The 12306-nt window shown below is 40.9% G+C and overlaps 1 protein-coding gene across 1 annotated transcript; it reads right to left on the bottom strand.

Moving 5' to 3' along the window:
• Positions 1–3172: 3172 nt before the first annotated feature.
• Positions 3173–4210, bottom strand: LOC306879690 (odorant receptor 131-2-like; the record flags this gene model as incomplete). Its single annotated transcript, XM_079432834.1, has 1 exon — positions 3173–4210. One exon carries the CDS (start codon positions 4208–4210, stop codon positions 3173–3175), a length of 1038 nt encoding a protein of 345 aa, XP_079288960.1.
• Between the last annotated feature and the right edge of the window lie 8096 nt (positions 4211–12306).

Genomic DNA, 12306 nt, shown 5'->3' with positions numbered 1-12306 from the left:
CAAGAAACCAATTTGAAATGATTCGAGCTTTGTGACATGGTGCATTATCCTGCTGGAAGTAGCCATCAGAGGATGGGTACATGGTGGTCATAAAGGGATGGACATGGTCAGAAACAATGCTCAGGTAGACCGTGGCATTTAAACGATGCCCAATTGGCACTAAGGGGCCTAAAGTGTGCCAAGAAAACATCCCCCACACCATTACACCACCACCACCAGCCTGCACCGTGGTAACAAGGCATGATGGATCCATGTTCTCATTCTGTTTACGCCAAATTCTGACTCTATCTGAATGTCTCAACAGAAATCGAGACTCATCAGACCAGGCAACATTTTTCCAGTCTTCAACCGTCCAATTTTGGTGAGCTCGTGCAAATTGTAGCCTCTTTTTTCTATTTGTAGTGGAGATGAGTGGTACCCGGTGGGGTCTTCTGCTGTTGTAGCCCATCCACCTCAAGGTTGTGCGTGTTGTGGCTTCACAAATGCTTTGCTGCATACCTCGGTTGTAACGAGTGGTTATTTCAGTCAAAGTTGCTCTTCTATCAGCTTGAATCAGTCGGCCCATTCTCCTCTGACCTCTAGCATCAACAAGGCATTTTTGCCCACAGGACTGCCGCATACTGGATGTTTTTCCCTTTTCACACCATTCTTTGTAAACCCTAGAAATGGTTGTGCGTGAAAATCCCAGTAACTGAGCAGATTGTGAAATACTCAGACCGGCCCGTCTGGCACCAACAACCATGCCACGCTCAAAATTGCTTAAATCACCTTTCTTTCCCATTCTGACATTCAGTTTGGAGTTCAGGAGATTGTCTTGACCAGGACCACACCCCTAAATGCATTGAAGCAACTGCCATGTGATTGGTTGATTAGATAATTGCATTAATGAGAAATTGAACAGGTGTTCCTAATAATCCTTTAGGTGAGTGTACATTGTAACAGTCAGTCACAGGCAATTCTGGTTGCATTTTTCATCAATTAATATCTTAAATGATCCTTTGACTATGTTCTAGCCCGCCATCTAGTGGTGAAATTGTTTTTGGCCCGATGCCAAACCAATGCGCTGATTTTATTTTATTTATTTTTTACCACATATTAAGGCTTCTCAATAAATGTGTGGACATGAAATATTGATTTAGAATTTGACCTATTTAAGAAATGAATATTACTGTTTTTACTCTATGCAGGAAATGTTTTTATTAAGTGCTTTCCTCCCATAATTTTCTTATTCATACTTATTTTGCAATTATAAATTCTTGGCAAATTAAGATTTTGAAATAAGGTGTGACTAAGTGTTAAAAAATGTTTGTAGTATTAAAAACATGGTTGTGCTTTTTACAATTAAACAATCTTGGTCTCAGAGAATATATTATTTTCAAAATTACCCTAAGAAATGAATATTTCAGAAGAAAAACTAAACAAAACAACTGGCCAGACAAGATGAATACGGCAACAAAACTGCAATGTGTTTTAAAAGTTAAGTCATCTGAGGGCATTTTCAATCCAGTCTATAACTTTCTAGTAATTGTATAAGTTATTACACAATGTTTGTTCATTTAACTGGAATACTGTACGTACACTGAAGCAAAGAGTTTCAACAGTACAAGTTAACAGTGCACACTATTTTTTCCATCATATATTAATTCGGTAACACTTTATTTTACTAATCAACGTTAGGCATTCTAACAGTAAGTAACTTTGCAAATACATCTCAACTAGCAGACATTAGAGTATTAGTAGACTGTCTGCTTAATAACTTCTAACACTTTAGTTTGATGGGTCCACAACATACAACATACTGACTATAAGAATCTTTGCAAGTATATGTCAACTTATTCAACTAACCCTAAACCTAACCTAACAGTCTACTCTGAGAGTTAGTAGACGTAGTTGCAAATTAATGAGAATTAGTTGACATGTTGCAAAGTTACTTATAGTTAGTAGAATGTCTAAAGTGGACTATCAAAATAAAGTGTAACCATTAAGTCAATAAACCCAATAAGAAATGATTACATCAGCTTTCTGAGTAAGACTGAAACAATGTACACTATATTAAAAGCTGTGAAACAAACCTTGGGCAAATAAAAAAAATTTATGGAAAGGGAAAACGTAGGCATATTATTTTTAATAATATAATAATTTTTCCTATTATCAGTTGTTATTATCAGAGACACTACAGGTAAATAGGGTAAACAATCAGAAATTTTGACGGGTTACTATTTTGACTATATACAGGTCCTTTTCAAAAAATTAGCATATTGTGATAAAGTTCATTATTTTCTGTAATGTACTGATAAACATTAGACTTTCATATATTTTAGATTCATTACAACACAACTGAAGTAGTTCAAGCCTTTTATTGTTTTAATATTGATGATTTTGGCATACAGCTCATGAAAACCCAAAATTCCTATCTCAAAAAATTAGCATATCATGAAAAGGTTCTCTAAACGAGCTATTAACCTAATCATCTGAATCAACTTGATGAAAAGGACCTGTATATATATACACACACACACACACACACACACAGTAAATATATATAATCTTGGCAACACCCATTATTGTATACAAATTGTGTATTAAATCAGGTTATTAAGGTACTGCTAATATATTTATACAGTATGGATACAAAAACACAGTATATATTAAAGCATATATATATATATATATATATATATATATATATATATATATATATATATATATATATATATATATATATATATATATATATTAAAGCATATATATATATATATATATATATATATATATATATATATATATATATATATATATATGAGACCTTTTTATTTTGGTATTAAGTGTTGCAAAGGACATAGAAAAAACATTAGGCTAAAACATAAAACTGAGTCACAAATGAAAACTCTGCAGAGCCCATACAATAAATTATGTATCAACTATTTTTTTGTTTCCGAACTATGGAAGCCCTTTCCCATTTAAAAAAAAAAAGAAAAAGGAAGAAGAAAGATTTGTGTGTGTGTGTGTGTGTGTGTGTGTGTTTGTGTGAGAAAATTATGAGTAAGGACATAATGAAAATATAAGTACAAGTAAGGAAATAATGAAAGGAAAGCACTTATAAAAATATTTTCTTCATACAGCATGCATACAGTAATTACTAATAATGCTTAGCTGATGATACCTTTTTAGCTCACTGCTTGATTGATTCAACTTTTATATTAAATAATCTACATGAAAGAAGTCCTTTCAAATATTTAAAAAATTGTTTATCTCGAACACCATAAATAAGGGGGCTAAGTAGTCGTGGTAACAAGTTTGTAAGAAGATAATTGAAAAAGGTGATTTTTGACCGTAACGTAGGTACAAGTTGGCCATAAATTTTGTCTATAATAGGAGTGATATTGGACAACATAGACAGAAGAAGCTGTGCTCCATGTAACAGGATGGTGCTTTGGGCCTTTTTTGCTGAGGATTTATCAGAGGAAGCCCTTCTGGCCACAACCAGCACTTGCCAATATGTGAATACAAGAATTACCCACACAACAGATGTGTAAAGCCCGTGTGTAATTTTGCTCTGTTCTTCATGGTACGGTGTGCTATACACATTAGTTGTACTACAGAGAACATTTGTTGTAAAAACAGATAAAGGGCGAACAATTGAAAGGAGAATCAGGTCAGCGAGTCCAGGTATAACTCCTACACCCCAAATCAGAGAGATGAGGATGTAGGTCCTGCGCACTGTGCAGATCTGATGGTGATGCAGTGGTTTGCAGATGGCAATGTAACGCTCAACAGCCATACCGGCCAAAGTCAGAGGAGTGTTCTTATGAGCAGTTGAGGATATTATTAGAAGTGAAACACAGAACGGGAGAGGAACCTTCGGCCATGCATAAGCCATCACAACAAGACTTACGCTGAAAAAAACCAGGAGCATATCATTGATAACCATGTGAATATACAATATATATCTTGGATCATTGTAGAAAACTGAACTCTTGAAGAATGTGAAAACAAACATTCCGTTGATGCTGTTTACTATGATCCCAAAAAGAACAGTGGTAAAATTTTTTGCAAAAGCTTCTGCATATCTGTCTGCAGCGGTGAGCTGAAACACTGTAGAATTCATTGCCCTTTTACACCGGTATAAAGTTCTGTGACTCCTTTTTCTTTGCTTTTTTGTTGCTTTTGTTTTCCCTCCAAGTGATGTCCACAACTTTCTGAAGTCCATCAAGCAGAAAGATGAATATTTTCCATTTGTGTCATCTGATCTGTAAATAAAATAGATACACAGTATGTAAGAGTGAGAAATTATTAGCAACACAAATTCCAAAATACAACATTACAAAAACCTTCGAGTGCTCACCTTCTCAACTTGTGTAGTCGATTGATTTGCCTCCAGATGTGAAAATTGGACAGGCTTAAATACTTCAGATCAGGAAGAGGAGACAACGAGGGAGAAAGAAAGAGTGGGGAGGGAGAAAGAGAGAGGGGCTCATAGGCTGGTAATATCGAGAATAAAACAAGAATACGATGTAAAATGATGGTGCCTCCTTTTCATAAATGATTAAATTACCTTTAAAATATGCAAATGCAGACGAATGCTTGGTATTGCAAATGTGAAATTACTTCAAGTTAAAATGTACCTCTGTTTTGCTGTGCTGGTAACAAACCTCAGTGCTCAAGGGGGCGATAGAGTCACCTTCAATTGTTTGTTCCATTAAACCAGCTGGGGCCTCATTTATATAATGTTGCATAGAAACCATCCAAAATTAATCTAAGATCATTTCTCAAATGCACTTATGTATGGTTCAATTAAATGTATGCATAAAATGTGCATGCGGCTTTCTTCCAGATGTGAAATCAATAAATTGCAAATCAATTCTTGAAATTGTGCTCAACTGAATGGTTTCAGAACTTCGCCTTGTAAATGCCTCTTAATCAGTGTAATTAGCATATAAAAAGCTTCAAATCCTTTACTTGAAAATGGAGAGCTGCAATAATAGCTTAAATTTTCAAATGCCTCCAGTACTCTGACTCTGCCACAAGGAAAAGTGCATTCACTTGCTTAGAACTTGACATGGAGCTAAGCTTCCATATCAACGACGATTTTTATCCATATTTTTTTCAGCATGGAAGTACAAATCAGTGTGTGTATAAGTAAGGCAGTATGTTAAATTTGTTTGCAGTTTCAAGTAGCATTACAAGCTGTTTTGTACAACTAAAATGAACTGGAAGCGAATGACACCAGACCATTAAATGTACAAATGGCCTCTGCTGTTCTTATGTGGAAAAATCGGCCTGCTTAAGACTTTGGGCCAGGCAGGGAGCATTGAGTTGCATTGTGGGTCGTATGTTGCACCCCTCCTCAGTAAGCTACCACCTGAAAGACGGGCTGATTTCCACCGCCACATGTTACATCGGCCTGGGGTGACATACCCATTGGTAAATCTAGCAGAATGGCTGAAGTATGAGTCTTGGTGACAAAGCTATGATGGTCAAACAGCCAAGGGAAAAAGCCGAGCCAAACGAGATCCCCGAGTAGCTCTACAATCATGCCGAACCACTGCCACTGTACTGACTGGGTCTGGGAATAGTGCTGAGGTGAGAACCACTACATATTTTCCTGCCAACTGCCAAGGTTGATGAGAAAGCTAAGGGTAGGCCTATGGTATATTGCTCTTACTGTCAGAACTCTGAACATGGTTTTAGTCAGTGCCCCAAAATTCCAACCCTCATCAAAAATCAGCTCTCAGAGTGGATACGAACCAATAGGAGATGCTGGCGCTGTGGTCTTGCGCATCAGGCTGCGCATTGTGATCAAAAGAAACCATGTCCACTTTGTCAGAGGAAGCATCTATGAATCCTCCATGAGGTAAATGAAAGGCTTGTCACAGAGGCAACCACATCACATGGTGCTCCATAATAACAAGAATCATGTAGTGTTTGATTGCTCCTTTCAGTTCAATGGTCTCAGCCTTAATTATTCACACCTCACTGGATCCACCTTGGGTTCATCAGTCCTGGGCGTCTTACTCCGATTCCGTGAGCATGCAGTGGCCATCAGTGCGGATAGTCCCGAAGATAGACCCCTTCTTCGGTTTATCTGGCGTGACTCCAAGGAGAGGGGGACCCCTGATGTCTTTGAATGGCAAGTTCTGCCATTCGGGACAACGTGCAGCCCCTGCTGTGCGACCTTTGCCTTTTAGCGACACGTAAGAGACCATAGCCAGCCGGACAATGATGTGAGGTTCTCCATAGAACGATGCTTTTACATTGACAACTGCTTGCAGAGCTTGCCATTGCCAGAGGAGGCCAAGTAATTGGTCGACAAGATGAGGGGGCTATTAGCTGAAGGAGGCTTTGAATTGAGGCAATGGGCCAGCAATATGCCAGCTGTCATTAAGCATCTTTCACTTGAAGCCAGATTGGATGGGTTTGAACTCTGGCTAGCCTATGAAAAGACTGATGTCCAGGAGTCCACATTGGGCCTTAGCTGGAAATGCCCAGCAGATGTCCAGACTTAACGTCATCGGCCCATCGATTATGGCGCTCCCACCATGAGGATTATTTACAAAGTTTTAGCAAGCCAGTACGACCCCTTAGGATATATCCTTCCATATACTACGAGGGCGAAGGTACTGGCCCAACAACTTTGGAACAAGCAGCACAGCTGGAATGAGACCCAACTTCCCCAAGCCTTAGTCCAGAGCTGGAATGAATGGGAAAGTGAGCTGCAGTTTCTTCACAAGATCAGTTTCCCAAGATCATATGTACCAGCTTCAGTAGATCAAACAAGATCTATTATCGACCTTCATGTGTTCAGTGATGCTTCAGAGAGTGCATACGGAGCAGGCGCCTACCTGCGCACTGAAGATCAGCTGGGTAAGATCCATCTGCCATTCGTACTGGTACGCTCTAGAGTAGCACCAAAAACAGCCCTGTCAATACCCTGCTTGGAGTTTTGTGCTGAGGTAATTGGTGCGCAGCTAAAAACCAAGTTGCAGAAAGCGTTAACATTGCCACTTTGCCACACAGTTCTCTGGACAGACTCTACTACAGTGCTGTCTTGGATTCAGTCAGAGTCTTGCCATTTCAAAGTTTTCACCAGTACCAGAGTGGCTGAAATCGACGAGTTTACCAACATCACCGCCTGGCGATATGTGGATTCAGTTCAAAATCCAGCGGATGACCTTACACAAGGAAAAACTATAAAGGACCTTGCTAAGCCCAGCAGATGGAGCCAAGGGCCCCCATTCCTGCTTCTTTCCCCAGAGAACTGGCCAGGAAACCCTACTGAATGCTCTGAGATTAACAAGTCTGAGTTCAAGAAATCTGCATTCTGTGGAGTTGTAGCTGTAGATGGACAATTTGGCAGTGAGTACAAGCTACGGGGTATCAGGAGCCCTCCGGGGCTAAACAAACAAGTACAAAACAGGACAGGACAGCCCACAGGAAGCCCTCCTGGGTTAGCTTGGAAGCTGAGGTTTCTTCTGGGCATGACAAGGAGTCAGGGGCCCTCACTGACAAACATGACCGACAAGACTGACAAGATAAATTAAAACTGTTCCTGAGGGCAAGACAAGACTTAAAAACGGCACTCCTGGCCATGACATGTGGACTGGACATAACAAATTTGTATGCCCTGCTGTAAATTTTGACCGGTTGATGAAAAACAAGCTTATGTGGATTCTACACATTTAAACAATTCGGATAAGGTATTTAGAATTATTTATGGAGCAGGTATTTAGAATTATTTATGGAGCAGATAAAATACATCTAATCATTTATTAATCAGTTATCATTTTGACTTAACCCTTTTCATTATTTCAAGGCTGAAATGTGAGTTTTACCATTTTATGAAACCTTTTCAAAGTTTTATTTGAACATTTCGTACATGTTATGTATTAGATAAACTGTTGTCAATCATGTTGTCATTTTAAATCCAGATATCATTGGTAATGTTATTGTTTTAGTGTTTATCCAAACAAATTGTTGTTTGTTATTGTTGATTTTAAACATAAAACTTGGTGAAACGATTTGTGTGTCAGTAGTTTTTGAACATTTCCAGCACATTTTAACAATACCGTGATAATACTGATATTACAGTGATAATTTTGTTCACTATAATCGTGATAAGATCGTGATAAGTTTTTATAGCTTTACATGTCTGCTCTTGATGTATCAGGAGAGAAGAGGGGAAACGCTAAAGAGATTATTAAAATGAAAATTCTGCAATTAATTACCTTCGTCATTCCAATCTCGCAAGACCTACGTACATCTTTGAAACACAAATTAAGATATTTGATGAAATCCGAGAGCTTTCTGACCCTGCATAGACAGCATCGCAACTACCATGTTCAGGGCCCAGAAAGGTAGTAAGGACATTGTTAAAATAGTCCATGTGACATCAATGGTTCATCCTTAATGTTATAAAGCTACTAGAATACTTTTTATGAGTAAAGAAAACAAAAATAACTTTATTCATCAATTTCTTCTCTTCTTCTGTGTCAGTCTTTGACATGCGTTTATGACAGTACCACAATTCTTGCATGTGCATTCCTCTACTTTTAAACAAGGCGCAGTGCATCTTGGGTCTATGGGCATACTCACACTTGGCAATATGAACAATGCCATGTGTTTGACCTCCAAAGCCCAGTTCGTTTGATCTCTCCATTCGTTAAGCCATCCCAGGCTCAATTGGAAGAGGTGGGCCAGAGCATGGATCAGTTGGGCTTGGGCCCAGTATGCATGTAGTATGAGCACTCACCGTACCTGAGTGCAGAACTGGACAATTTCTTGGTGGCAAAACTAATAGATCTGTTAAGCAATATATTCAGTGGTGTAGTCTACGTGATACGCAGGTATACGCCGTATACCCACTAGGAAAGGTCAAGGATTTCTATATACCCACTTAAAGCGCAAGGATTTCCAAATTTCACAAGTTTATTCATAAATTCACCCCGTCTGTGTTGCAAAGCATCAACGTTTTGAAAATCACGCCGTATTTCTGTTGATGATCAGTGCTATTGCTCACCTCTTGTGCAGAATTGAACATGAATCACTGAAGAAGATATGAAACGAAAGCAAACTCAAACTGCACTCTTTCGGTGTTTTCGTAAGCCTGCCCCTGAAACTGCTGATGCTTCAGGTGACACGAATCGCTTGAATTTTTTAATTGGCAAGTCTTAAAAAAACGTGTTGTGCATGGGAGCAGTGACAGATCAGTCAACTGTCCCGAGCGTCTTTCGCACTGGCCTCTGGACATCACATCAGATAGTCATTGCCTGACCTAATCATGATCAAATATGTTAGCTTTGCTTGGCAGCATAAAGGAAAAGTATGCAATTATTTGGAAATTTAACTGACTGAAAATTAAAGTAAATGAGGGGAGTTGAAAGATTTCTTATCCCGTGGCTCCCTCTAGTGGACTGCAGTTGCCCTCTAGAGAGGACATTTTTGCTCCGCCAATACAAGTCTATTGGAAATCTTAAGCTTGTCACTACGTCCCAAACAACTCAAACTAATAAACCGCAAAGTTAACAGGTGAATGCTGCACATCGGTAGCGGTTGAGGAGAGACCCCTCATATGATTGTAAAGGGTTTTGGGTGTACAGCAATACACAATGAAGCACTATATTTAATGCCTCATTCATTCATAATGACGTAAGTGTACTCCGTGTGCTTAGGCCAGCAGGGTACGGGGAGAGGGAGACGATCACGCTCTGGCTCGGTTCAAGGCAACCATGCTTAGTGCGAGTACACCCCATGTCAGAACTCTGGCTCCTGCACCAGCAGCAGCACACGCATCCGTCGTGGTACTCCCGTGAACGTGTGTCGTGTGCACTTAGGAGAATAAATTGAATAAAGTTGTTATTTTTGTCACTTATTTATTGAATTATTACACTTATTGAATGATTGTGTTTTGCAATATTAATGATAATGATTAATCAGAAATTGAGCATTAGTTTTTAATCTTCTCATAAAAAAAAAAAATGCTTTAAATTTTCATAAATTATCTGTTCCACAATGTATTAAAATATAAATACAGGTGCATCTAAAAAAAATTTAATATCGTGAAAAAGTAAAATTTTTTATTGTAACATTTCAAAAAGTTAAACTTTAATATATTATGGATTCATAAGATGTAAAGTAAAACACTTCAAAAGTCTTTTGTTTTAATTTTGATGATTAGAGCTTACAGCTCATGAAAGTCAAATATCCAGTATCTCAATATTAGAATATTTACATTTGAGCTTCATTAAATGACCATCCCTACAGTATAAATTCTGGGTATCTCTTGTTCTTTGAAACCACAATAATGGGGAAGACTGCTGACTTGGCAATGGTCCAGGAGACAATAAATGACACCCTCCACAAAGAGGGTAAATGACAGAAGATCATAACCGAAATGTGTGGCTGTTCACAGAGTGCTGTATCAAAGCATATTAAATGCAAAGGGTGGTATATTCAGTGGTGAACCCACAGCTTCCACAACTCCGGGCGAGGGTGGACGATAGTGCCCCACGCCTGTGAGAGGAGATCTCTCCTGACGGGAATCTCCCTTGGAGTGCCGTCGAGGAGAAAAATCAGGTCCGAGAACCATACTCTGCCCAGCCAGAACGGTGCTACCAGTAGTAGCTTGACCTCATCCTGGCGCACTCTCGCCAGAACTCCCGAGAGCAGAGCGATAGAGGGAAAAGCATACAGACGAAGACTCGGCCAAGTCTGCACCATAGCATCCAGTCCCAGAGGAGCTGGAGGAGTCAGAGAGAACCAGAATGGACATTGAGCTGACTAAATAGTCGCAAACAGGTCCACCTGTGCCTGGCCAAACACTCTCCATATCTGCTTCACCACCTCGGGGTGGGACACGCTTAGCAGGGGATTGCTCACTGCCAGGTGCCTACTAAGGGAACCAGTCTCTCGAAACTGGCCTCTGGTGTGCTTAGAGCTGCTAGCTCGGTGCCCTGAAGGCAGGGGACGGCCGCTCTAGCTGATCTAAAGACCCCCAAAGGGGCTGCGAGCCTCTCAGTTCCGCTACGTTTCCGGGCGGAAGTAACTGAGAGAAGTGCTCGCTGGAGACCGCTGCGCCCTGGAACACTGGCAGGGTTGGCAGACCGATCTCCTGAGGGTACTAATGCGATGTACGCCGCTCTTCCCCAGAGGGGCCGGCCCTCAGAAGTCCTGGGTCATAGATAGCAGGACGTTTTTAGCCAAAGACTATCCAGCGAGAATGACGATCCACAGAGCCGCCTTCTGCTAGAAGCCTTTGGCCCGGGAGCGCAACTCTGACTCCAATATTATGGGGAGTACGAGAAGTGATGCTCCCTAAATGAGGACCTGGACCACGGTTGGGGCTGCTCCGCCCAGCAGCCCCTGCTGATCACCTCACCCTCCTCAGAGGAAGAAAGGTAAAGCATCATGCTCTCACTCGAGAAAAGTCCCAAGAGGCTCCTATACACACATATACACATCTAACTTCTAGTTCTAGTTAGATGAAATACGTAATTTAATTCCTCAAAATTAAATGCAGAAAGACAACCAGACGAGTGAACACGGTCTGATATGATAAGGATTCATAATAAGAATGAGAATGATGTAATGTACGCGCTCTGCAACAGCGAGCTCTCACTCAAAGGGGGAAGAACCGCACCGCGGGCTTCCAGCCCCGAGCGAGAGTGCTAGATCTGGGGAATGCAGGTGGAGATAGAGCGATACCGTCTCCAACCCGTCCGCCAGATCCATGTTGCAATCCCCGCGATCTCACTCGCCGCCATGCCTCAGCAGTGGCGGACCGGAACCGCAAGATCTTACGGCGGGGAGAAGCACAACCAGCCCTTTATCTTAGAGCTGACAGCGCGAATATAATGATGTCGTCATTCATAATATGCTTGTGCAAACACTGCAGCTTTTACAAAGCTCATCAACATCCTTCACGTCCACCTCCTCGGAAGACAGGCGGAACGTCGAGCCCTCTCTGGGGGAAGAAACCGCGGGGCGCTGGATCTGATGGGAAAGGAAGAAGATAGGGGCTCGCCCGTCTCCATCCCCTCCACCTGATCCATGTGCGATTCCCACGAGCGCAGCCGCCGCTCCGCCTTTTTTTCTTGTTCTTCGGCAGAAGCGGGACCGGCACCGCGAGGAACGCTAGTGAAAGCTCACTCCTCAAAGAGAGCCTTCCGAGAGCAAGCAGACGCAGTGACAAACGCTCACAAAGCGGGCAGTTAGCTCCCTCGAGAACTGACTCTCAAGCAGACCACACACGGACTGTGTGTATCCCCAGCAGTGATGTAACGTGTGCAGAGAGGAACACACAGCCTTTCA

This window comes from Barbus barbus, assembly GCF_936440315.1.
Source record: "Barbus barbus genome assembly, chromosome: 13".
Taxonomy (NCBI): Eukaryota; Metazoa; Chordata; class Actinopteri; order Cypriniformes; family Cyprinidae; genus Barbus; species Barbus barbus.
The sequence above is the reverse complement of the archived record's forward strand: the minus strand, read 5'-3'. Positions and strand labels throughout refer to the sequence as shown.